Source organism: Choloepus didactylus, chromosome 15 (genome assembly GCF_015220235.1).
Source record: "Choloepus didactylus isolate mChoDid1 chromosome 15, mChoDid1.pri, whole genome shotgun sequence".
Taxonomy (NCBI): domain Eukaryota; kingdom Metazoa; phylum Chordata; class Mammalia; order Pilosa; family Megalonychidae; genus Choloepus; species Choloepus didactylus.
In genome coordinates, this window is record NC_051321.1 from 3,620,669 (window position 1) to 3,648,492 (window position 27,824).

General features: G+C 51.3%; 1 protein-coding gene across 1 annotated transcript in view; it reads right to left on the bottom strand.

The window, feature by feature from the left end:
• Positions 1 to 419: 419 nt before the first annotated feature.
• Positions 420 to 27,824, bottom strand: part of MGMT (O-6-methylguanine-DNA methyltransferase) — a 336,876-nt gene continuing 309,471 nt past the window's right edge. The window contains exons 5-6 of the mRNA XM_037803867.1: positions 9,441 to 9,580; positions 420 to 1,564 (exon numbers count right to left, since the gene is read on the bottom strand). Of these exons, the coding sequence (XP_037659795.1) occupies positions 1,406 to 1,564; positions 9,441 to 9,580 (299 nt within the window). The 3' untranslated portion in view covers positions 420 to 1,405. The remainder of the gene's footprint in view (positions 1,565 to 9,440; positions 9,581 to 27,824) is intronic.

Sequence of the window (27,824 nt, forward strand, 5' to 3'; positions counted from 1 at the left end):
CAGAACGCAGCCCCCAAGTGCCTCCCCCGTGGTTCTCAGGAGAGGGCTGCCCTCCACCCCTCTCACGAGAAGCCCCAAGATGCAGCTCTTTGGAGGGGCCAGGTGGATACGTGGTGGGGGCAGTGCCCACAAGCTCGTGGGGAGCGCGGCCGCCAGGGCTCGGGCCACCCCTGGCTGACCACCAGGAACAAAGCTTGGAGCAGCCAAGTCACAAGGTCATGCGGTAACCGATGGCTGCACCATCTTCAGGGGGAAAGAAATCCAGGATTAACATGGCTGATGTATGAAAAGGATATAATAAAACATAACTATACGTGAGAAAAGCCTGAAGTTTGTTTACAGCAGGTGCTTCCTCTTTTGTTGGTGTCAGGGTAATATGAAAAAAAAGATACACCTGAATCGTGCGTATCATAGGCTATGTTTTTATCTCGGTGGCACATACAACCCACTTGCGCTCCTCCACGGTGGCTCGCACCGTCCAAGGGGCGCCAGATGAAAACAGGTTTCTGGGGCCTGCTTGGGGTTAGTTTGTTTTCTCCTCTCTCATGGGCTCTATCTAATTTATCCACACACAGAGCTACGCACCCCACTTGTGACCTAGACACGGCTGATGATGACGCTGAAGTGGCTGCATGATAAAGAAGTATCGGACCACCGTGCACGGCGGAAGCGGGAAACACCACCTGCTGCCAACCGCGAGGCGAGCCGATCCCCTTCGACTGGGGGGGTGGGGCTCGGGGTCCAGCTCTGTGGGGTCATTTCAGCACCACCTGCTGCCCAGTCGGCCTGGCCAAGGAGAGGCGAGGGGGCGAGAGGCGGGGAGGGGGCGCGGCTTCCCCACCCAGGAGGGTTCTCATGTCCCAAGAGCTACTTGATGACTTTCTATTCCACTGACAGAGACTGACTGACGCTGGATTCGCTGTGCACTAACTTCTCTGGCAGGTGGAAACACAAAGCTAAAGGCCTCTAGCGAGCCCCTCCCTCCTTGGCCCCTTCCTCAGGGGCCGGGAGGTGTTGCCGAGGCAATGCCGGGACTGGGGTGGGGGCAGCCGGGGCAGGCCGAGCAGGGGTCTGGGGGCACCGGTGCGTCTTCTCTTACTCCGGGCAGTGGCAGCGCCTAGAGCCGTGGCCCCGAACACCTGCTGGGCTTTTCCCACTCTCTCGTCCCCGGTTTTAGTGGACATTAAAAATGGAACGACAACGATGTCCGCAAAGGGAACCAACGACGTGCACGATGGCCGGTGGCCTGAACTCATTTTGCTGTAAAATGTAAAAACGAGAGGGCAGACAAGCTGCGCCCCCCAGGACACATCCAGCTTTTTTAATATAGAGGTGCCACGGCACCGGTCTTCCAAAGCTGCGTTACATTTCTGTGTCATGCAAATATTTCCTCCGACACGCACGCTCAGTTTCGGCCGCGGGCTGGGGGCCCTGCCCCGGGTTTGACATCCGCCCGCCGGCCTTCGTGGGCCAGGAGCCAGCCCTTCACGGCCGCACCTCCAGAGTAGTTGCCCTCGGCGCCGCTGCTGCAGATCACGCGGTGGCACGGGACGATGATGGGGAGCTGGAAGAGACAGACAGACGGCCGCCGTCAGTGGGGCTCGGTCCACAGGGTCCCGGGGCCAAGAGCTAGGCTCCGACCGCGAGGGACCCAGCGCCCCACCCAGTGCGGCAAACCCGGACCCCCCGGGGCTGGGGCGGGCAGGGGGCGCCTGAGGGGCCGGTGGGCATCTGCCAGGGAATCCATCCACTCCAGGGTGTGGGAGAAAATTTTGTTCAGTAAATGATTTAAAACTTCCACTTATACAATTTAAAATGACAATTCTAAGTTATGGAGTGCAACACGGAATTCCCAACCACGCAGTAGGAAAACTTCGGAGAAGGCTGGACTCGCCTGGCCACCTCCGGCCCAGCCCGGGCGCCTCGCTCCCGTCTTGCCCGCGGCTGCTGCGAGACGCCAGGCAGGGCCGCGACACGCTCCGCTCGCCCTGCAGAGCCTGAATTCCAGAGTGCGCCCTCCGACCCTGCTCTGAACCGTGCCCCCTATCTGGGGGTGCGTGTCCCCTCCGTAGTCTCCGGGACGCGGGGAGGCAGTTCGAGAAGCAGCAGCTCCTGTTTGTTCCCCCGAGACCCCCGGGACCCACTCTGGCTCCCTCAGCTCCTCCCCCATCCGAGAGGACCCCTCCCCCTTGCTGCTCCCCCGTGTGTCCCTAGCGTTGTACCTTGAGAGATAAACTCATAGGCCTGTACCAAATCAACAGTCACTCCGCTTTACAACTAACAACCTAAACACAACCATATGAAGGAGACCCTCCGCTGCTGTCTGGGCCCTCCCAGTGTGGCGGGCACTGAGATGCCCGCCCGTCCCCCACACGGTGGGCAGCCAGGGTCCCCCTCGCCCTGCGGCCTCCTGCAGCCCAAGGCGCTGACCTCCGGGCCTGGAGCAGGGCAGGGCAGGGCGGCCCCCGGGGCCATCGAGTTAAACCACGGCCTTCCCCGGACTGGCCCCACAGACAGGTCCTGGCCTTGGCCTCCTGGGCCACCCCCAGAGCCCGAGGCAGACCTGACGGTGCCAAGTGCTGCATTCCCGGCTCGAGGGAAATGCCATCACGCCCACCCGTCAACCTCTCCTGGGCCCAGCTCAGGCCCAGGGACCCGCCTAACCGTCACTCATCCTCTGTGGCCGATTCTGCCAGAGCAAGGAATCAGCCGTTTCTCTCCACAGGTGGGCAGCAGGGCTCAGGGGAGTGCAGATGGGCCTGGGGCAGTGTAGACAGGCTGGGTTGGGGAGTGTAGACGGGCCTGGTGAAGGAGTATAGACTCGCCTGCTGCAGGGGTGTAGATGGACCCAGTGGGTGGCTGGGGGTGTTGTAGATGAGCCTGGGGGTATAGATGGGCCCTAGAAGGTTGTGTAGACGGCCCAGGAGAGCGTAGACCAGCCTGGTGAAGGGGTGTAGATGGGCTGGGACAGCACAGACAGGCCTTGTGGACACCTGTGGGCTGACTCTGACCCTGTCCCCGGCCAGCACCGACCGCCCTGGAGGTTGGGGTTCGGGGCTCCGGCCTCACGTGGAGGGACCGTGCCCCCTGCCCTCACCTCCCGCTCCCCCCAGGGGAGGAGGGGGCTCCGCTCAGCCCCCTGCCCTCACCTCTCGCCCCTCGGGGTTCTGACCCGTCCGGCAAGGGGACGGCATCTGCCCCTGGCCTGGGGACTGGGCAGTGCGTGGAATTCTGCTGGAATTCCCGGGAAGCCCCCCCAGCCCCCTCACACCCTCCTATTTCACCTCTACCCTAAAAGCTCACGTGTTGAAGCCCTTTCTCCATTTCTTATTGGGTTCCGAACGGGGTTCAGAGAGGCAGGAAGTGATCTGTAGCCCGTTCACCACACGCTGTCATCCGGAGTCGCTCCCGGTGCCGCCAGCCTCCTCGTTTAAACCCTCGGAGCCTGAGAAGTGAGGCTCCTTGCAGGGCATCCCCGGGAGGAAAGGGTGGTGGCAGCGCAGGCCTTTTCCGAGGAGAGGGTCTGCCCGCACGTCCCCGGGGAAACGGCCTCCCTCCCAGCTGTGCCCCTGGCCTGGGATGGAGGGGGCCCTGGACAGTCGCCAAGGCCCAGATGTGCGGGGGTGATGCTTTGCCGCTGTGCAGGGTTGCAAGCGGCTGCTCCATGAAGCATGCACCGGGCACAGCTGCAGGACCGGGCGCCAGCTCTGGAAGGACGGGCAGATGCAGGCTCGCTCAGGGGAGCTTCTCCACGGGCCAACTTGGGGAAGGGGCACAGAAGCACCCACGGACCAGATCACCCCCCACCCCCCTGCAGACTCGGCTCCCCAGGGGCAGCCGCCACCTCGGCTCACGGCCATCCAGCACGTGGGCTCCCCAGAGGCCCTGGGGTCGGGGGCAGACTCCACCGCAGACCTGGGCAGGCAGGGACTGTCCCCTGGAGCCTGTAAGTGTGCAGGGCCCCAGGCCGCTACAGACGCCCTCTCTCCTCCACTCACCGCTGCTCAGCCGAGCAGGTCTCTGCCCAGGCCCCATGCTCCATCTTGCTGGGGATCCTCTCCCAGCATCTTGTGCTAGCACTGACCCTGCCTCGGCTGCCTCGGTGCAGAGTCCACCTGCCCGTGTGCCCCCCGTGGGGACCGGGTGGCTCGCGTCTGTGTTCCCTCCAGCGCCCGCCCTGGACACGGCGCCCAGCGACACCCCCGGGGGAGGGGGTGGAGGTGTGGGTCACTGGGCCTGGCCCCGTCCTGGTGGACACTCATCTCAGGCCACCCGTCCACGAGCCCCAGGGCAGGGGCTGTGCCACTCGTGTCGCGGGACGTTCACTCGCTCTTGGGGATCAAGGGAGGGATCCAAGCCAGTGGGGCTGACCCCAGGCCTAGGCCCCCACCCACGCCACGGATGGCCTTCCCTTAAAGGGGGGCGACGGTGGGAGCAGAGGGACCTGGCCGGGGCTGGCGGGATCCCGCACAGCACAGAGCCAGTCCCGGTTCTGACTAAAGCCGCGTGGCCGTGACCCCGTGTGCGACGTGGTGTCCAAGGCTGTCCTGCCGAGTCCTAGCACAGTGCTGGGAACGCGACGACGGCTGAACGGGCCGCAGTTGGAGCCCGGGAAATCCCGCACACAGCACGGAGCCAGCTTCCTCGGGAGGAGGAACGGAACGGAGCATTCGCCTTGATGATTTTATCCAGTGCACGAGTCACGCGAATACCTGCCGTGAGGCCAGCGTGAGATAATACATAGCTCAAGTTTCTGACCGACAAAGAGGCGGGCGTTCCACTTGACTCAGTTCTCCGAACATTTAGGCCCCCGTTCAATTCCTTCCACCTCATAGCAGATTTCACGACTGCTCTGTGATTTTCTTCCTTCCCTCCCAACAACCTGTGAAATCACAAAAACGAGAAGTAGGAACGTATCTGTCTCCACTAGGTATGTTTTGTACGTGTCTTGCTGTGTTTATTCCGCGTATCGATGCGGCTCTCGAATGTCAGGCGTGGGATAACCGTCACCACGCGGTGGCCTGGGCTGGTCGGACTGGTCTTCGTTTTATTTATGTGTTGATGGAGAATGGCTGCCTCTCACGAAGCAGGCTCTATTTCTATCAGAAACCAGGAATCTTGCTTCTGTTTGTGTTAATTTTGGTGGCAGGGTTTGGACCGTTAGAATGATGAACGTGCTAGAATGTACGGGGACCCCGAGGGCGTTTTAGAAGGAAGAAGCACTTCTTTGCCCTCTCCGTAGAGCCCAGGCTGCAGAAAATGTAATTTTTCTCAATAAGCAAGGAGCTCCTAATATCACAGCCGCGCGGAAATCTCCATGCTGTGAGATCTAATTCATCCAATACACACAGCTCCATCACTTACCCGGGCCCCTTCTCAAATGCTATAAAACTTCCAAAGCCATAGATTTGTCTCCAGCAAAAACAACAGGAAGGGGGCTCGCAATCGATAGCGGCCTCTTGGGTCCGGGCCGCCTGGCCGTCCGTCCACCCCGGTCTTTGTTCTGGGTAGCAGCCCACAGGGGAGAGGGCTTGTTTTCACTCGCGGCCTCATCAATACCTAAATCCTGGTGAACAAGTGACACCGAGAAGCTGTAATCAATAGCTCCCTGCGCGTTTTTTTCTTCTGGTCAAATGGCTCAGTGCGGCTGACAGGCGTGACACTGGGAACATGACGCTAAATCTTTATCAGCCGCCGTCGAGGTGAGTGGCAGGACAAGACTTGGAGGTCATTAACGCTCTCGGCAATGTGTGAATCAACTAACTCGGCAGGAAGGCGCGTTCGGAGGGGGGCGGGGGCTCCGCACGGCCATCGATCGCCTCGGAACTGCATTTGGCAAATCCTGTCTGCGGACGCGGCGGAGGGTCTTCCGGGGAGGGCAGGGGCTGCTGGGAGCGTCCACTCGGTGTGCTGGGAGGCTGACCCTGGAGGGTGGGAGAACCTTCCAGAAGGCGGTCCGACCACTCACAGGGCTTAGTGACGCTTGGGAAACCGCGAGTTCCTGAGGGGGAGGGGACGCCCCCGCAGCCAAAGCACCCCCCACCTGCTGGGAACAGAAACCCAGCTCAGCAGCGGATGGCGCACCACCTGGGAGCCAGTGCCCGATGAGCCTCGGGGCCTTTCCTAAATGCACAAATCTGCTTTTCACTTCACCATCGATGCCAAAGGGACACCTGTGGCATCTTGTGGGGCGGTCACGTGGGCACCATGGCGGGACCCCGAGGATACCCACCTCCGCCACTGACTGTCTCCGGAACCCCCTTTCTCATGAAGTTTGTAGCGGAACTTTGGGGGCCCCCTTGGGGACCGTCAGCTCATGAGCCCTCCACCTGCAGCGAACCCCATGCTGGGAGCCCCGGCGTGTCTGAGCTGGGTGGGGGGGCTCCTCTCTTGCACCGCCGCTGCCGGCAGCTTTCCCACCTCCTCCTCGAGCTGCAGGTCGGGGGGGGGATTCCATGGAGGGTAAAGTCGCGGGCACAGGCACCCAGGCCCCTCTGCCGACCCAGTGTTCGCAGGAATGCCAACGTGGGAATCACAGACATTCGGGCTTTGACCCTCGTGAGATCCCACCTTCTAAATTCAGCGATGGGCCCATTTTGGAAGTCAGGTGTGCACAGAGGTGAACCGTGGGGGAGACAGTCCCGCCAGCTGCAGAACAGTAAACAAGGCTGCCTATTGGTGTGAGCAGGACGCTGACCACGATGGGGCCTCCATTCCAGTGACCAACCACCGGCATTGCCAAGGTGGACCGGCATCTGCTAACCTGCACTTATCAGTGAGAAAAGCTTATTACATAGAAAAAGACGCGTGTGGTACATGCCACGGGACGAGGTGCCTTGGCACCTGCCAGCGTCATTGGCTTTCATTTCAGGTATGGGCAGCCGGCATCGACTGCCAACCTCACAGGACAGAAGGGAATGGCTGATTTTACCCAAAGGGCACTGATGGCAGAAATTTTGCCTGAATTCATGCTAGAGATCTGGGACAAAGGAACGCAGCCACTGGAGCGATGCATGAGGAGGACTCAAAAACGTCAGTGGCCGATGTTCTCACGGAGCATTAAATGGAACCACAATACAACTGTTCTAGTTTGCTAATGCTGCTGGCATGCAAAACACCAGAGATGGATTGGCTTTTATAAAAGTGGGTTTATTTGGTTGCACAGTTACAGTCTTAAGGCCATAAAGTGTCCAAGGTAACACATCAGCAATCGGGTACCTTCACTGGAGGATGGCCAATGGTGTCCAGAAAACCTCTGTTAGCTGGGAAGGCACATGGCTGGCGTCTGCTCCAAAGCTCTGGTTTCAAAATGGCTTTCTCCCAGGACGTTCCTCTCTAGGCTGCAGTTCCTCAAAAATGTCACTCTCAGTTGCTCTTGGGGCATTTATCCTCTCTTAGCTTCTCCGGAGCAAAAGTCTGCTTTCAAAGGCCATCTCCAAAATGTCCTGTAAGCTGCAGCTCTTCTCTCAGTTCCAGTGTGTTCTTCAAAGTGTCCCTCTGGGCTGTAGCTCCTCTTCAAAATGTCACTCACAGCTGCACTGAGTTCCTTCCGTTTGTCAGCTCATTTATATGGCTCCACTGATCAAGGCCCACCCTGAATGGGCAGGGCCACGCCTCCATGGAAATTATCTCATCAGAGTTATCACCTACAGTTGGGTGGGGCGCATTTCCATGCAAACAACCTAATCCAAACGTTCCAGCTTAATCCCCACTAATATGTCTGCCCCACAAGGTTGCATCAAAGAATATGGCTTTTTCTGGGGGATGTAATACATTCAAACGGCACGACAGGGCCCGAGCTGTCTCTTTTGAATCTAGCAGGGCTGAAGTCAAGATCGGCTCACTCTCTGTGAGAAGACGGCGGCCTCCCAAATGGAAGAGGCAGTTTCAGCTTTTCACGGAGACTTTCAAAGCTGCCTTCAGAAGTTTGATTCAGACGCTGTCCCTACGTGCCGTAAGAACAAGCCCCTTCACAGGGTACGGGCATGCTAGCTCAGAATGCAGCGAGGCAATTCACAATGGAAACACAGCAGGTGCAGAACAAAATGTGCACTGGCTCCAGCAGCCGTCGGCCCTGACCACGGAGGCCAGGAGGGGTGCTGGGGGCATGCACGGAACTGTGTCCACACTGCGCTTCGCTCTGGACAATTCGGGCTATTTTAGTACAGCAGGAAATGTCCCCAGGCCTGGGAGCACATGCAGACAGTGCAACGCATCGCAAACCTGCAGGAGCTGCTTCTCAAAGGATCACGGTGAGGTTCTGTGCAGCCAACGTAACTGCTGCCCCAAGAGCGGCACTGAGCTCTGCCTGGGGGCTGCTGTGAGTGACCCCGCGGGCCGGAGCAGTGGGCTGAGGGGGGAACGCCCTGCGGTGCCCTGTGAGCAGGGAGGAAAAGTTTTGAAAATATAGAGCAAATCCACAGCAACTTTTAAAAAAGTGGGGCCCATGTGATTTCAGTAATTTCCCATCCGCTGACAGGGTGACCGTGTCTGCTCTCCCGGAAGGAAGGCGTCCTTCCGCATCGGGGGGAGTCTGGCTCAGCGTAGGCGGAAGGCCTTGCTGACGCGGCAGCACACCACGGCGGGCGGAGGCGAAGGTGGCCGGGCACAGGGAGGGTGCCCTCCCACCCACCCTCAGTCCGCGGCCGTGGGTGTGGTCAGCGCCACGCCCGGGCTCCTCCCGAGCCCAGACGCCTGCCCGGCCTGGGGAAGCCAAGGCGCCCTCTGACCCTGGGCGGACCCAGTGGCCAGCAGGCTGCACGCCGCATGGGGCCCTGTGTCCTGGGGGCGTCCGGGGCAGGGCGTCCTGCCTCCCTGGACGGCCGGGCCTGTGAACCTCTACCCACTGAACGCGCGGACGGAAACGCCGCCTGTGTGTGGGGGCAGCGTCCTGCACGGCCATCCTGCGGAAGGCGCCGGCCTCACTACCCCGGGCGGCTCTTTGACCCCCTGAGGCTGGGCCCTCCAAGGCCAGGCAGCCCCAACCTCCACCACAGGGCGCAGCCCCGGAGACAGGGTCAGAGTCGTCCCCCTTGGTACTGCCCTTTCCGGAATACTCCATTCACTTCGTTTCCTGCTGTGCAACGGGACAGACACTGGGTCTCGACGCCCACCTGGTGAGTGAATGCGCTGGTGGACGAGGGGATGGACGTGTCCACCTGCAGGCTCCCAGGCCCCTGCATGCGCACGACGGGGAGAGGTGCGTGGGGCCCCCACACGAGAGGATGGGCTTCGGGGAGAGCATGGCGAGGACCACGTCCCCACCACCCGCCTGCAGAGAAACCGGGGGCCGCGTGTCCCTTCCCGAAGCGTCTGGGGCCCTGATGCGATCTCCAGCGGCCTCTCCTCCCTCGGTGCCCTGTCTGCCACGGCAGCGTGTTTACTCGGGTGCCCCCGCCCCGTGCACCAGGCCTCCCACCCGGCGCCCGGCGCGGACTCACAGGGTTGCTCCGCATGGCGCCCCCCACGGCTCGCGCTGCCCGGGGGTTGCCTGCCAGGGCCGCTAACTGCTGGTAAGAGACTGTTTCTCCGAACTTCACAACCTTCAGCAGCTTCCACAACACCCGTCTGGTGAAGGAATCTGAAAGAAACAACATGGAATGACGTTATTTGGACAACTGATACCAACAGCTGCCAGTGCTGGAAAACAGTGGCACAAACAGGCAGTAGACGCCGTTAGAACACGGCCTCCACTGTGCCACGTGCCACAGGCCAAGGCAGCAGGGTGGGTGGAGCAGGAGGCCGCTGCGAGGAAGTTTTCAACTTCCCTCCGTCTTCTCCGGCTCCACGTGGATGTGCACGCGGTGCTTCCCCACACGGTGGGCACATAACCGGCCTGCAGCTCGGGGGCAGCCGGGAAGGCCCCACCTGCCCGCCTCCTTCTAAACCTTCTGTGCTGCTGGTTCACTTCAAACCTTGGCCGGGACACAGAGGGTGAAGGAAGCCAGGGCCCACGGCCGGCGGCGGGCAGGGCCCCAGTGGCTGCCCAGAACGCCGGACTCAGCACTTTGCGGTTCATTGTAAACGAATGGGGCTGCAACGATGGAATAACTTTATTCCCATCTTCGTCGATGAGTCACATCAAACTATGTTTGCTTCTTGTCCCACGGCAGGAGCGAGTGCGCGAAGGCCCAAGGATGAGCCTCTCCGCTGCTCAGGGTTTCAGGGCCTCCTCCTGCGCGTGGGGCTCAGGGGGGAGAAACCCAGGCCTCTGCAGGCGGCCAGCGGGAATCAACGCCTATTGTCTTCCCGAAGGAAACACACGCTCTGGCTCCCCTCGGCCACGGGCAGATCCCGATCGGGACAACGGCGGGGAAGAGCGTGTGGGCAGGCAAGAGGCTCCAGCCTGCCCACAGCCACAGGGCGGGCGACATGCGGTGCCAAGCCAGCCAAGTGTGGCTCGGTCCTTACAGGAAACACACCTGCACATGGGTGTTAAATAATAAAAATCACTTCTTAACTGAAGGGAATGATAATCACTTCACTGGGAAAAAAAATCTGTTTAGTCTTTATTATAACATTAAGCAAATTAAACATCAGCATAATCCAGGTGATACTAGAAAAGGGTCATCAAAGAAATTAACTTTGTTGTTCATTAATTTACATGGATTAGTTGAGGGCAAAAAAGATAGCAAATGTGCTCTAGTTTTTTATGATATAATTTCAAACTGTACACCGTTCGTGGCAGTAGGGTGACGCTGGGGTTAATCAGACTGATTTGTCCTTTTAATTGCTTTCTATTCAAAGAAAATTCATTAGATAATGTTCTCTTCAAAATTCATGAATCAATTTAACTGAAGAAACCACATTATCAGCTTCGGCTTCATTAGCAGGTGCCGTTGTGTTACTTGCTGATTGCGGGCAGGGCTTCGTGGGCAAACAGACTGTTTACTGTGATTTCTTCAGAAAGCGCTTTGCCATCGACGTGTTCGTCCTTATGGCTGCTGTTGTGATGCCCAAATTAGAAAAGAAAAGCCGAGCTGGACAGCCTGGCGATACCTGGAGAAAAAGAGATTTTGGGTCAGCTGTCTCGGAAAAGAAAAAATGAAAGAAGTCTGTGCCCCTGTGAGAAGCAGAGGCCGGTTTTCTGCCGTCCCCGGACAGGTGCAAGTTGTCAGTTTTGTTTTCTGTATTTGGACTCAGGGACAGGACGCGGCCTAGGTTTACAGAGGAGCAGTTGGGGCTTTGCCTCAGCCCGCAGGAATAAACCAGAAGTCTGCGCACAAACTAAACTGGGCTGTGAACAGTCGGATGAGCCATGGCCTCGCTGCCATGCCCTCACCTGGGCACGCCTGGAGAGCTGCTCGGACAAATCCTGCACCCTTCCCTCCGGGTGCCAACATGCTGAGTAAGAACACAGCTACGTGTCCATGCAGGGCCGCAGAGGTACAAACATCTTCAGCTTCACTGTCAATGTTTCATGGGAAACCATTTCTCACCCTCAGCACACGAGGTGACACATGAAGAAATATGGCTCAAATAATGCAACATTTAGCAGTCGAGCCCATTATTTTATAAACGCATCTGAAGACTCAGTTTCACCCGGTAGGGAGCCGTTGCGTTAATTAGTGTAAGCAGCTCGGAGACGGAGCTATTGAACGGTCTCTGAGAGCTGGTGTCCTTAACCCCAACACGCTCAAAGCCGGACGGCTGCCCGCTGCGGACGTGGGTGCCCGCGTTTTTCACTGTAAAAAGTCCTAGAATGTAGGGCAATCTGCTTGTGAGCAGTAGCGCACAACTACGCGGAGGCTCCTTGAGCTGCGGTGGCCGCTGATTCCCGGGGGCTGGGCTGGGGGACGGGGCAGCCCCAGGAGGCCACAGCCACGCGTCCTCCTGCCCCACTGGGCTCCGTCCACAGGCGCCGTGACCCAGGGCTGCGAGGCGCGGCCCCTGCACCCACCTTCTAGACGTGTCCTTCCTCTCCCCGCTCCCTCCCCAGTTTTCCTCCCCCTCTGGGCCCCGGGAACCTCGGGCATCGATGGCGCCAGGACGGGCCCTGCTGGAGGACGGCCTGTTCTCAGGGCCCTTCTCTAAGGACGTCGCATTCTCCTCTTGGCCTAGGCGGCAGCTTGAAACCACCGGAACCGCCTCGTCCAACCGCGGCTGTTTCCTAAATTCCGTCCCCCTGCACTGGGGTCGCCGGCCCTGTGGCCAGGTGCCACTTTCCAACGAGAGCCCTGGGGAGAAGCGTGTCTGTGGGGCAGGCGGCAGGGGTCTTCAGGCCTCGCCCAAGGACCCGACCCCACGACTGGGCACCGGGAGCCAGGACCACCTTCCAGGCCCGGCCCGGCCCCACCTGCCTGGGGACGAGCGGCCCCTGCTCCCAGCTCCGTCTCCTCCGCGGAGGGGCAGCTCCCGAGCACATGCTGTGCACTCACTGCTGGGAGGGTCCAGGAGCTCCGACCCCCAAGAACGTCTCCCCCGAGGGGCGCGCTGCCTGGGTCGGCCACACTGCACCCTGCAGCCGGGGGCCCTCTGCCCACGGTCACCTCCCGCCCACCTAGGGGTGCTCCTCCTACCCCCAGACCTGTGCCCGCTCGCTGGCCCCTTGGTGCCTGTGCAGCCCTCCCAGCTTCCCCTACAGCAGCCACACAGGCCCCTCCCGCCCCACCTCCCCCAGACCCCCTGGCTCCCCTGGGCGCGCTGCCCCTGGCCTGGGTGCCCTCCCTGCGGCCTCCCCCCAGCCGGAGCCCACCCTTTCCCACTGCTGGCTGCTCCTCTGGCCTCCTTCCGTGCCACGCGCCGTACCGGGTTCACTCCCGTCTGCTCCTGGGATGGCTTCCTCTCCCCCCCGTCCCCGAGGACCGTCCCCTGGCTGGGGGCAGAGGAGCACATGCGTGGCCCCTGCGTGCAGCATCCGAGCAAGGAGGAGGACACATCACACGAGTGCCCGTGGCCTCCACCCCATCCTCTAGTCTAACGTCTACCCGTGATCCTGTCTTGGTGAAGATTTCACCGCCACCCTCACACGACATCCACGTCGGCCTCATTTCCACATGAATGGCCCACCTGGCCTGTTACTCGGACCTGGCACCACGAGGGGCTTTCAGCAGAGCTGCCCGTGGGTTCTCACGAGGGCCTGGGGAGAAGGCCACCAGGCCCAGGTCGACAGAAAGAGCGGGGGGCTTGGAGAGGTTCAGGCTCGCCCCGGGCAGCTCAGCCACTGGCAGGGCCCTGATGCCCAGCTCCGCTCCTGATGGCGATGGTGCACGTTCTCCCACCAGCACTTTAAATCCATGATCTAAACATCACCATCTCAACAAAGCGGCTTCCTGGCTCCAGGCAGTTTCCAATGGCCAACCCTTGTCTTGGCAGTTAAGGAGCTCTGAACCCCAGAAGACTGAGGGCCCCCGGGGCAGGAGGGACCTGCACCCAAGGGGCTGGGCACAGGGGGTGGGCTGAGGGGCTGCCGTAGGGCTGGAGGCGTCGGGGCGAGGGACGGGGGTCCCAGAAGGCAGGCACCCCTGGGACAGTGAAGAGTAAATCATAGCAGGTGGACTGGGGGAGAGGACAAGAATTCAAGATGACAAATGCGTGTGCGGGTTTTCCCTCCGGTGTCCCCAGCCTGAGACCTGGAAGGGCTGCAGGGTTAATTCCACTTTTTCGTTTCATTCCTGACCTCCGCACCTTGGCCAGTCCCCAAGCAACCCTGTGGTGGCAGCGGGGGCGATGGGGGCCGCGGGAGCATCACACTGTACAAGGAGAACGTTCTTTTCTGACGGAAGGCACTGCACGCCCCAGAGCTGGGGTGAACCCCTCTTGCTTTCCCCCTCTGGTCTGCTGCTTGGCCCTGGTTTTCTGGCCAGAGGACTTAAAGGGGAGCTTCAAGAACCAGAGAGTACCAGGAGGAGTTTGGGAAAGCAAACCTCAAAAGTTGTCAATCAACTCCTGACCCACCTCTGAGTCACACGTGTATGGAGCTGCCCCTAAAGCAAAGACTTCGAGAACTGCCTGCAAGGGTCACGCCAGCCCCAGGCCCAGCCTGACTTCAGGGTGAGTTCTGTGAAGGGTTTGGAAACGGAGCTGACATTGAAACCCCACCACAAAAGGCTGTGCTGAACTCGTGGACCGAACCCAAACAGGTGGATGGCCTGCCAAACTAAAAATATCAATACTATCTCCAGGGCGCATATGGGACCCAGACAATCATGACGTGGCATTCAAAGCATTCAGCTACATGCAAAATCACTTAGCATACAGAGAACCTGAAAAGATCACTTCACATGGCAAAAGATTATCAACAGATAAGCAATGCCCAGATGACAGAAAGAAGTTGCAACCAGCTCTGATAAAAATGTTAAAGGAGCCTTAGTTAAGGTAAAATACTCTTTAAATAAATGAAAAGAAGAAAGTTTCAGTAAAACAATAGAAGCTATAAAGAAGAATCACCTGGAATATTTACTACTGAAAAATACAGTAACCAAAATAAAAAAAAACAAACTCCACTGTTAGGATCAACAGCAGATTGGCGATGCCAGAGGAAAGATAAGTGAATTTAAGGCAGGTCAAGAGAAATTATCCAATCAGGACAAGAGAGAGAAAGAAGATTGAGAAAAGCCAAAGAAACAAAAAACCAAAAAAGAGCCTTGGGGATACATCAGATAAAGCCAAAAGGTCTAGCATTCATGTCACTGGAGTTCCAGAAGGGAAGGAAAAAGTGTGCAGTGTAGGAAAAAAATTCGAAGAAATAAAAGGTAAAAATTTCCAACATTTGGACAAAGACATACAATCGCAGATTTAAGACGCTCAGCACACTGCACGCAGGACACACCCGAAGAAAGCAACACCCAGGCACATCAGGATAAAACTGCTGAAAACTAAAGGTGAAAAAGTCCTGAAAACAACCAGCGAAGAACAACGTCTTACATGAGAATTGCAATTTGAATGACTGTGGAATTCGCATCAGAAATTATGGAGGCCAGAAGGAAGTGAAATAGCAATTTTAAAGTGCCGAAAGAAAAGAACTATTGACCAGAATTCCATATCTATCCAGCAAAAGTAAAAAAAAAAAAAAAAAAAAAAACTTCTTTAGAAGCGAATTTAGAAAGACATTCTTAGATACAGATGAATTCAGATAATTTGTTGCCAGCAGACCTGCTCTAGAAGAACTTCTAAAGGACGTTCTTGAGAAAGGGAGGAAGGAAAGGTGGGATGTCAGGAAAGAGGGCACAACAAAAGAAACGGCAACTCTGGCTAAATATTACAGACCGCTCCTCAAAACACATCTGAGGGTTGAAAGAAAAAATTATAACGTTGTTACATGGGATTTTCAATGCATGTGGATGTAATCCACAAAACAGAGGGATGCTTAAAGGGATCTATGTTGTTGTAAGTTTTCTACATTCCACTTTAAGTGGTACAATATTGTTTCCAATTAGACTGTGAAAGTTAAGCATGTAAGCACTTTAATTCCTAGAGCAGCCACTAGGAAAACTATAAAAGGAGCTACGGTCAAAAAGCACAACAGCTAAAGTGAAATATTTACACAATGTTCAGCAGTCCAAAAGAAGGTAGGGAAGGGGTAACGGGGAAGAAACAGAGAACAAATAATAAAATTTTATACCTAAATCCAAGCACATTAATAATTCCACTGGATTTAAATGATCTAGGCACACTCACGGCAAGAGAGACAGAGTCAGAATGGATCAAACAAAGATGACCTGGGTATGTGCAGCATACAAGAAACTCACTTCAAATAATAGATGCAACGGCCTTTCTCGAGTGAAGGGACCCTTTGTGGATGCCTTACCTTGGACATTTTATGGCTTTAAGACTGTAAATTTGTAACCAAATAAATCCCCTTTATAAAAGCCAATCCATTTCTGGTGTTTTGCAAAGCCACAGCATTAGGAAACCAGAACATCTGATCATAATGGAATTAGACTGATTATAATGGGATTAGACTAGAAACCAATAAAAAGGATGGAAAGTGATGTAACATGTAAACACTAATCTAAAATAAGTTAAAATCAGACAAAGTAGACCTAAGAGCAAAGAACATTACTGGGGATAAAAAGGAAAATTACACAGTGCTGAAAGGGCCAATTCATCAAGATGACATAACAACACTAAACATTTATGCACCTAACACCAGAGTTCCAAAATATATGAAACAAAAACTGACACAACTGAAAGGAGATTTAGAAAAATCCACAATTGGATTTGGAGAATTCAACATTTCTCTCTCAGTAATCAATAAAACTAGTTGACAGAATATCAGCAAGGACACAGAACTGAAAAAAGTTGAGATTTGTAGAACATTCTACCCAGTCACAGCAGAAAACCCATTCAAGTACACATGGACCACTGACCAAGACAGATCATATTCTGGGTCATAAAACAGACCTTAACAAATTAAAAAATAATTGAAATCACACAAGGTGTATTCTCTGTGTGCCAGTTTGTATGTATTATGTCCCCCAGAAAAAGCCATATTCTTTAATACAATCTTGCGGGGGCAAATGTTTTAGTGTTGATTAGGTTGGAACCTATTGGTTCAGTGTTTCCATGGAGATGTGACTCAATCAACTGTGGATGAGACCTTTCATTGGATTATTTCTATAGTGGTGTTGCCCCAACCATTCAGGGTAGATCTTTACTGGATCACTGGAGTACTTTAAAAAGAGCCATACAGGCCCAGATGCAGAGCAGAGCAACTGAGAGTGACATTTTGAAGAGCAGCTGCAGCTAAGACAGGACAAAACGCCCCAAGAACAACACTTTGGAGAGCGCCATTTTGAAACACAACCTGGGAGCAAGCAGATGCCAGCCACGTGCCTTCCCAGCTAACAGAGGTTTTCCGGATGCCAACGGCCTTTCTCGAGTGAGGGGACCCTTTGTTGATGACTTAACTTTGGACACTTTATGGCCTTAAGACGGTAAATTTGTAACCAAATAAATCCCCTTTATAAAAGCCAATCCATTTCTGGTGTTTTGCAAAAAGGCAGCATTAGCAAACCAGAACATCTGATCATAATGGAATTAGACTAGAAACCAATAAAAAGACAACAGGAAAATCTCCAAATTCCTTGAAAATAAACAGTCCACTTCTAAATAACTCATAGGTCAAAGAGAAAGTTTCAAGGGAAATAAAAATGTACACTGAACTGAATGAAGCCAAAATATTACATATTAAAATTTATGGGACACAGCTAAAGCAGTGGTTAGAGAGAAATTAATAGCATTTAATCCTTTTATTAGAAAAGAATAAAGGTCTCAAACCAATAATCTAAGCTTCCAATTTATGAAACCAGAGAAAGAAGAGTATAAGAGCAAAATAAACCAGGCAAGCAGAAGAAAGACAATAGAAAGGTAAGAGCAGAAATCAATGAAACTGAAAGCAGAAAAATGAGAATAAAACCCACGAAACCTAAAATGGGTTTTTTGGAAACATCAAAATAACTGATAAAACTCTAGCAAAACGGTCAAAGAAAAAAAAGAGAAAAAAACAAGTTATCAACTCAAGAATTTAAGACAAGATGTCGCTATGGACGCCCCAGACATTTAGGGGATCATTGGGGAAAGACACGAATAACTCCATGTACAAAACATTAACAAATTAGTTGAAATGAACCAATCTATGAAAAACCACAACCACCAAAATTCACCCAGGATGAAATGGATAACTATAACTACTAAAGAAATTGAATTCAGTTTAAAATCTTCTGACAAAGAAATTTACAGGGCCAGATGATTTCACCAGCTGATTCTATCAAACATTTAAAGACAAATAACATATAATTAACAATCTTTTTCCAGAAAAGCATAAAGAAGAGAACACTTTTCAAGGTATTTTATGAGACCATTATGCCAATACCGAAACCAGACGAAGACAGACTAGAAAAGTACAGGCCAATATCTCTCAAGAACAAAAACATCAGAAATCCTCCAAAAATAGATCATTGATACACAGAGAACCCAGAAAAAAACCCACACAAATATAGTAAACTGATCTTTGGCAAAGGAGCAAAAGCAATTCAATGTAGAAAGGACAGCTTTCAACCACTGTTATTGGAATAACTGGACATCCACATGCAAAAAGGAATCTAGATTTTACACCTTTCACAAAAATTAAATCAAAATGAATCATAAACCCAAATCTAAAGTGCAAAACTATCAAACATCTAAAGATGTTTGTTATCTAAAGATAACAGGAGAAAACCTAGGTGTCCTTGGGTATGGCGACGATTTTTTTTAGATACAATTTCAAAAGCATGATCTGTCAAAGAAAAAACGGATAAGCTGGACTTTACTAAAATTAAAAACTCCTGCTCCAAAAAGATGCCATTACAAAACTGAGAAGAAAAGTTACAGACGGGGATAAAATATTTGCAAAACACATACATGGAAGTCCTAGCCACAGCAATCAAAAAAGAAGAAGAAATAAAAGGCATAATATTTGAAAGGAAGAACTAAAACTATCTCTCTTCACAGAAAGCATTTTTTTGCCTATTTGTAAAATACCCAGGAATCTACAACAGTCTTAGAACTAATAAGCGAGTTTCTGCAAGGTCACTAGATACAAGGTAAACACACACAAATCAATCACATTTTTACACACCATTGAACACACACATTCAATAAACATGAAACACAAAAGTTGTAAATCTAACAAAATATGTACAGAATCTCCATGTTGAAAATTATAAAAGGCTGATGAAAGAATACCTAAATAATTGGAGAGACATACCACGTTCATGGATTGGAAGTCTCAATACTATAAAGATTGATTCTCCACAAACTGATCTACAGATTTATCAAGATTATAATCAAAATGCCAGGCAGATTTATTGTAGTAATCTTTCCAAATTTATATGGAAAGGCAAAGGAACTAGAGTAGCCAAATATTTTGAAAAAGACAAAGCTGGAGAAATGACACTAACAGGTGTTAAGACTCGCCCTATTGCTACAGCATCAAGGCACTGTGGCCTCGGCAAAGGGACTGGTTCATCACACAGAACGATCCAACAGAACAGACTCAGAAAATAGACCCACAGAAATACGTCCAAATGTTTTTTCACAAAGGTGCAAGGCATTTCAATGGAGAAAGGATTTCCTTTTCAAAAAATGGTATTAGAAAACTGGATATCCATATGCAAAAACTGAACCTTGACTTAAACCTCACACCTTATACAAAAATCAACTCAAAACAGATCATAGATCAAAATATGAAGCTTAAAATTAGGGTTAGAAAAAAGATACAGGAAAAATCTTTGTAATCTGGGGTAAGGCAAACAGTATTTAGACATGAGAACAAAAGCACAATCCATAAATGAAATGAATGATAAATTGAACTTCATGAAAAAAGTAGGTCTCTGAAAGACATTACTAAGAGAACGAAAAGACAAGCTACAGACCAAGAGAAAGTATTTAGAAATACATATCCAAAAAAAGTGCCTATATTCAGAATATATAAAGAAATCTGTAAACTCAACAGTAAGAAGGCAACTGCCTACTTAAAAAATGGGCTAAGGACTTGAATGGGCACTTCATCAAGGAGGATATATGGATGGTAAATAAGCACATGGAAAGATGCTTAACATCATTAGCCATTAGGGAAAAGCAAGTTAAAATCGTGAGCTTTCATTACATACCTACTAGAATGGCTAAAGTAAGAATTAGATAAATAAACTGGGGTGATCCATATAGTGGAATACTACTCAGCAATTACAAGGACCAAACTGCTGACACACAATAATTCAGGTGCATAGCAACTCCAAGCTGAGTGAAAGGAGCCAGTCTCAAAGAGTCAATATTGCATAATTCCACTTATATGATATTCTCAAAATGGCAAATCTACACTGTAAGAGACTGATGAGTGGCTGCCAGGAGTTGGGGTGCCAGGAGGGTGTGACTGCAATGGGGGGGCAGAAGGGAGTGTTTCGGGGTGACGGAACTCTTCTGTATCTTATTATGGGATGGCTACAGGAAATCTATAGATGTTTTAAAATTCATATCACTGCATACCACAAAATGCCAATTTTACTATCTGTCAATTTAAATGTAAATTAAAAAAAAAAAAAAAGGATGAGGGAAACATCTGGCCACCTTTCCTATCATCAAAGGGAGTTTTCTCTCCAAAGCCAAAGGTGCCAGGGAACAGTCCTTCCTGCTTAAGACAGTCTAGGTCTGCTTGGACCCGGCCCAGCCCTGGGTGCCAGGGCAGGCAGCAGAGCTGGGTGACCCCCGCCTGGGGCTGAGGGGAGACCGGGGCGCCCCAAGGCTGCCGGGTGCTGCAGGCGGTCCTGGCCGTGAGGATGAGGACGATGGGGGTTGGCCATCAGACTGCTCTATAGGGGACAGCTGCCCACACCGGGCTCTCCTTGGGCACCCAGGCAAATGTGGTGCTGGAGGCTGTGTGCCACGGCCCTCCTGACCACCTCTGCAGGGCATCGGCGGCCGAGCATCTCCAGGGGAGAAGCCCTCGTCAAGCCTCGGCAACCTCATTCCAGAGACGGGGCCAATGAGACGGCCGGTGTGCCGAGTCAGTCGCTACTGCAGCCTCCTGTCGACGGGAGCCGGCGTGGTCCATCCCTTTACTCTGAATCTGTCCGCCTGTATTTAAAGTGGGTTTCCTGCAGACAGCCTATGGTTGGGTCTTGTTTTCTATCCATTGTGGCAATCTCTGTCTTTTAATTGGTATATTAAGACCATTCACATTTACAGACATTGTGGAGATAGCTGGATTATCATCTACCATACCTGTAAATGTTTTCTATTTGTTGACCTCGTTCTTTGTTGTTTTTTTTTCCCATCCACTTTTTCTGCTTTCTCTGGTTTTAATTGAGAATTTTATATGATTCCATTTTCTCTCTTCTCTTAGTTTATCAATTATATGTCCTTTTAAAAAGTTTTCAGTTGTTGCCCCAGAATTCACAATATGCATTTACAACTAATCTAAACCCACTTTGGAATAACAGTACCAGGTTCCTTAGGACAGAATATTCCTGATCCCTGCCTCCCTCCCATCACTACCGCAGGCTGTCATCCACTTCACTTACCAACATGCTGTACTCATTGGATACATTGTTGTTATTATTAATTTGAGCAAACTGCTATATGTTAGGTCAATTAAGAATAAGAAAAATAAAAGATTTTATTTTGGCTTCATTTATTCCTTTTTGAATGCTCTTTCTTTACGAAGATATAAGTTTTTGTCCTGTATTATTTTCCTTCTTTCTGAAGAACTGCTTTCCACATATCTTGCAAGGTATATCTCCTGGAAACTGAATTTCCTCAATTTTTGTTTGTCTAAGGATATATTTTTTCCTTCGGATTTGAAGGGTAATTTCTCTGGTTAGAGAATTCTAGGTTGGTGGGTTTTTTCTTTCAACACCTGAAGGACTTCATGCTGGTCTCTTCCAGCCTGTGTGACTTCTGCAGAGAAGTCTAGGAAGTTCTTACCCTGATCCTCCACAGGAGATGTGGTTCCCCCCTCTGGCCTCTTTCAAGATTTCCTCCTTGTCTTTGGTTTCCTGCAGTTTGCATGTGACATGCGTGGGTGGAGGCTTTTGGTATTTACCCCGCTCGGTGTTCTTGGAGCTTCCTGGATGTGTGGTTTGATATCTGCCACTAATTTTGGAAAATTCTCAGCCATTTTTCTGTTCCTTTCTTTCTTCTCCTGGTATTCCCATTATGTGTGTGTTATATCTTTTGTAGTTTCCCCAATGCTTCTTGGATAGTCTGGTTTTTTCCTTCTTTTTCTTCTTTGTTTTTCACTTTGGGAAGTTTATATTGACCAATCTTTAAGCTCACTGCTATGTCCTGGGTCCTGGTGAGCTTCCCAAAGGTACTCTTCATTTCTGTTAGTGTTTTCAGTCTCACACTTCCTTCTGATGCTTTCTTAGAGTTTCCTTCTCCTGCTTACACCACCCCTCTGTTCTTGCATGTTGTCCACTTTTCTCGGCAGAGTCCTCAGCATGCTCATCATCATCATTTTAAATTCCCTGTCTCAAAATACCAAAATCTCTGCCAGGTGTGAGTTGAGATCTGATGCTTGTTCTGTCTCTTCACACTTTGGTGTTTTAAATTAATTTTTGCCTTCTAGCATGCCTTGCAATCTTTCGTTGCGAGTCAGACATGATGTGAAAGTAACTGGGGTCCAGAGGCCTTTAGTGGGGGTTCTACGTGTAATGTTAGGAGTCACACTGTGTTCACTGTCGGCTGGAGCTGTGGTGCCAGAGGTGACTGATCTACTCTGGTTTCAGTGTTTCTGTCTTCCCTGTTGTCTCTGGGTTTCCCTGGAGAGTCCTTCTTAAATAGGGTCTGAGCCTTGGTCCCTTCGGCTCTAGTCCATTATCACGTGGGAGCCCAACTGGGGTGGGGGCCACAGTCCTTGACTCACCTTGCTTTCCAGTGCGTTGTGCCCTGGTGTCCCTCCTCTGCTGGTCCTCAGCCCCCTCCCACCGGCCCAGGTGAGACAGGAAGGCCAGGGTGGGGTGGGGTCTTCCCCTTCTCCCTTGGGGGCTGGCCTTAGTGAAGGAGACGGAACCCTCTGGGCATGTTCCACCAGAAGGGTTACTTTCTCCCCCCTACGGGAAACACAAGGGGTTTTTCTCTGACCTTCACCCCGAGAGCCCCAGGGGTGCTCCTTAAGGTAAAACATCGGAAAGTGGGGCCCCCAGGGGCTTTCCTCTCAAGCTGGTCCACACTCGGTCTCCAGCACGCAGCCGAGTTCCCGGTGAGGGCTCCCACCAGGGCTGGCTCCAGTGGCGGCTTCCGCAAAGGGAGCTGCGGTTCTCTGGCTCTGTCTCCCTCTCCAGCTCTCGGGCAGCGGTCTGCCCTGGGGCCTCAGCTCTCTGACAGGTCTGAGAGCCATTGGTTTTTGGTCTGTTCAGCTTTTTCCTTGCTGAGAGGATGGGAGGGAGACTTCCCAGCCCTTCACCAGCAGGATCAGAAGAGACGGTCAGCGACGAAGCATCCTGTGCATGGCGAGTCCAGGCACATTAAGAGCCGACGGCCCAGGCACATTTCCACTCCAGCCACTGCCCCTTCCAGCCCCAAGGACCTCAAGACCAAGGACTGGGGTTCGCACACCAAGAGGACTCCTGGGCTCCAGAGGAGCGCTGGCCCAGTAACCCCGCCTGCTGGGAGGACCTGGTTGCCTTCTGCAGGCTGGAACGCCTGTGGAGCAAGCTTTCAGAAATGCGCTGGGGCGGTGGTGACACAATGACCAGTGAAGGCTTTTATTGCACCAGATTTTGTTTCTTTCACAGCGGAAGCAGAGGTGGCCCACGCCCCATCTTGAGAGCACCCTTCAGGGACGAGGCGATGCACCTGCTGGGGTCTCGACCTTGGCTTGTCTCAGGGCAGCCTCACCCGCGGGAAGGACTCTCTCCTGAAGCGCCATCTCCAGCAGGGGGAAGGAAGCCCGGAGCCAGGCCTGTTCCCCAGAGGCAGAGCTCCAGCAGCTCGGCTGGGCCACCAACCCCAGGCCTGGCAAGGGGCGTGCACTGAGGACACCCTGATAAATATAAATGAACATGCAGAAGGCCACTCACTGGAACCACAGACCCATGTCTATGTGACATTAGGAGCGATGGCCTCTAGCCACCCTGTATATAACTAGACTCTCCATAGCCCACATGCTGTGTACACATGCTGCACAGCGGCTGTGAAATACAATGCTGTGTAATGAAAATAACTCAATTTATTGCTGCATGTTAGCCAGGACCTCCACAACCCAGTAGGTGGCAGGGAAAAAGCAAAGAAAAAAAGAGTTTATAAAAGGTGGCTCCAAAGGCTGAGGAACTGATACAGTATTTTCATTTAGCACATGCCGTGGCGAGTCTAACTAAATGACCTAAATAAACGTATTTGAGAATGTCAGATTGGGGCACGTGTGGTGGCACAAGCTTCCCGATCAGCAGGGACGGTACAGGGATGTGATGACGCGTGTGAAGTCCCACCATGGAATAAACCAGAGCCGGGGTTGTGCACTGCCACAGTGACACCGAGCTCCCCAGAATCCAGCCATACCCACCTCTACTGCCCATGCTGGCTCCCACAGAGTGCCGCCTAGCAGTGGTTGTTTGGGGGACACACCCCAAGTAAACATTTATTTCTGAATACTATGAAATGTGCTGCAAAACTCTGTGGCACTGCCGGGCAGACTTCAATCCTGACACTGTCTTGCTCCCCCTGGAGCTGAGAAGCTGGTAAGAGAAGATGTCAGGGCCGAACCAACAGATTGGCCCAGGTTTTTTTTTTTTTTTTCCTTTTTAATTTTTATTGGGATTGTTCAGATACCATACAATTATCCAAAGATCCAAAGTGTACAATCACTTGCCCTTGGGTACACTGGTACAGCTGTGCATCCATCACCGCACTTAATTTTTGTTCAATTTTTAGAAACTTTTCATTACTCCAGACAAGAAATAAAGTGAAAGATGAAAAAAGAAAAAAAGAAAAGGAAACTCGAATCCTCCCCTATCCCTAACCAACCCCCCTCAATTGTTGACTTGTAGTGTTGGTATAGTACATTTGTTACTGTTTATGAAAAAATGTTGAAATACTACTAACTGTAGTATATAGTTTGTAATAGGGATATAGTTCTTCCCTATATGCCCCTCTATTATTAACTTCTAATTGTATTGTCATACATTTGTTCTGGTTCATGGAAGTGATTTCCAGTATTTGTACAGTTTATCACGGACATTGCCCACCACAGGATTCAGTTTTATACACTCCCATCTTTTGACCTCCAACTTTCCTTCTGGTGACATATATGACTCTGAGCTTCCCCTTTCCACCTCATTCACACACCATTCGGCACTGTTAGTTATTCTCACATCTTGCTACCGACATGTCTGTTCATTTCCAAACACTTAAGTTCATCCTAGTTGAACATTCTGCTCATACTAAGCAACCGCTCCCCATTCTTAAGCCTCGTCCTATATCTTGGTACCTTATATTTCATGTCTGTGAGTTTACATATTATAATTAGTTCCTATCAGTGAGACCCTGCAATAATTCTCCTTATGTGTCTCGCTTATTTCACTTAGTATATTGCCCTCGAGGTTTTGTCATCAACCCATTTTTTTTTTAATATGGTTTTGTTCACTCACCATACATTCCATCCCAAGTAAATAATCGATGGTTCTCTGCATGGTCACATATTTATGTGCTCACCACCTTCTCCACTATCTATATAAGGGCATCTACATTTCTTCCACAAGGCAGGAGGGAGAGTCAAAGAAGGTAGAGAGGCAAAAGAAAGAGGAAAAAAAAACGACAGCTAGGAAGAAGCAAAAGGAAAAATAACCTTAAATCAAAGTAAAGAATCAGACAACACCACCAATGTCAAGTGTCTAACATGCCTCTCCTATCCCCCCCTCTTATCTGCATTCACCTTGGTATATCACCTTTGTTACATTAAAGGAAGCATAATACAATGATTCTATTAGTCACAGTCTCTAGTTTATGCTGATTGCATCCCTCCCCCAATGCCTCCCCATTTTTAACACCTTGCAAGGTTGACATTTGCTTGTTCTCCCTCGTAAAAGAACGTATTTATACATTTTATCACAATTGTTGAACACTCTAGATTTCACCAAGTTACACAGTCCCAGTCTTTATCTTTCCTCCTTTCTTCTGGTGTCTCACATGCTCCCAACTTCTTCTCTCAACAGTATTCGTAGTTATCTTCGTTCAGTGTACTTACATTGTTGTGCTACCATCTCCCAAAATTGTGTTCCAAACCACGCACTCCTGTCTTCTATCACTCTGTAGTGCTCCCTTTAGTATTTCCTGTAGGGTGGGTGTCTTGTTCACAAAGTCTCTCATTGTCTGTCAGAAAATATTCTGAGCTCTCCCTCATATTTGAAGGATGGCTTTGCTGGATATAGGATTCTTGGTTGGCGGTTTTTCTCTTTCAGTATCTTAAATATATCACACCACTTCCTTCTTGCCTCCATGGTTTCTGCTGAGAGATCCGCACATAGTCTTATTAAGCTTCCTTTGTATGTAATGGATCGCTTTTCTCTTGCTGCTTTCAGGATTCTCTCTTTGTCTTTGACATTTGATAATCTGATTATTAAGTGTCTTGGCGTAGGCCTATTCAGATCTCTTCTGTTTGGAGTATGCTGCGTTTCTTGGATCTGTGATTTTATGTCTTTCATAAGAGATGGGAAATTTTCATTAATTATTTCCTCTATTATTGCTTCTGCCCCTTTTCCCTTCTCTTCTCCTTCTGGGACACCAATGATATGTACATTATTGTACTTTGTTTCATCCTTAAGTTTCCGGAGACGTTGCTCATATTTTTTCATTTTTTTCTCCATCTGCTCCTTTGCTTGTAGGCTTTCAGGTGTTTTCTTCTGCCTCTTGAGATCTGCTGTTGTATGTTTCCATTGTATCTTTCATCTCTTGTGTTGTGCCTTTCATTTCCATAGATTCTACTAGTTGTTTTTTGAACTTTTGATTTCTGCCTTATGTATGCCCAGTGTTTTTTTTACAGCCTCTAACTTTTGAAATATCTTCTCTAAACTTTTTGAATTGATTTAGCATTAGTTGTTTAAACTCCTGTATCTCAGTTGAAGTGTACGTTTGTTCCTTTGACTGGGCCATAACTTTGTTTTTCTTAGTGCAGGTTGTAATTTTCTGTTGTCTAGGCATGGTTTCCTTGGTTATCCAAATCAGGTTTTTTTCCCAGACCAGACCAGGCTCAGGTCCCAGAGGGAAGAAATATTCAGTATCTGGTTTCCCTGAGGGTGTGTCTTAGAAAATCGCTCCACCCTGTGATGCCTCAGGTCACTGTGCTTTTCTGCCCAGCAGGTGATGCCTGTTAGCCTGTAATTCTTGACTGGTGTGAGGAGGTGTGGCTGTGTTCCCCCAGGCTCTGGGGTCTGGTTCTGAATGGAAAGGGCCCCACCCCTTTCCTCCTAGAGAAGACAGACCCCCCACGTGGAGGTCATTAGCATTTCAATGGTCTCGCTCTCTGCTTGTGCTGTCTCCACCCTTCCCCGAGTCACAGCCCCGGAAACTGAAAATGACTGGGGCTTTCTCCACTGAGCTGAAAAAGAAACAGATACTCCGTTTCAGACCCAGTCCAAGGCGACCCTCCAGCTCTCCAAGTTCAGTAGTCACCCAAAGCCTCTGTCTGTTTTTTGGGGCTGCGTACCTGTAGTGAGCAGTTCACACTCGCTACTTAAAACCCCAGTTGGAGCTCAGCTGAGCTACATTCGCTTGCTGGGAGAGAACTTTTCTCTGGCACCACGAGGCTTTGCAGCTCGGGCTATGGGGGAGGGGGTCTCACGACTTGGATCTGCAGGTTTTACTTACGGATTTTATGCTGTGATCTTGGGCATTCCTCCCAATCCAGGTTGGTGTATGATGAGTGGATGGTCTCGTTTGTCCCCCCGCAGTTATTCTGGATTATTTACTAGTTGTTTCTGGTTTTTTCAGTTGTTCCAGGGGGACTACTTAGCTTCCACTTCTCTCTATGCCGCCATCTTGCCCAAGCCTATCGGCCCGGGTTTTGAAGGGTGAGTAGGAGTTTGCTGGGCAGGCAGAAGGTGGACGTTCCAAGAGGAGGACATGACCCCCGATGTGGCACACACAGAGTGCACAAGGAAAGTGGGAATGGTGACTGATCAGGGGTTGGTTTTAGTGGTTGCAGGGGAGTCTCAACCAGAAAGCAGTCCTGGGCAGCTCCATTTTTCCATTTATGGCTTTTCCAAGCACAGACATCGATAACCAGTGTTTGCAGAGCTTCCCAGCCAGGAGAACCCCTCGCTGTGGCCTTCAGGTTCTGAGGGTGTGGGCTCCATGACCGTCAGGCCGTGCTGTGTGCCCCGGGCCACATGCAGACAAGTCACGACCCCATG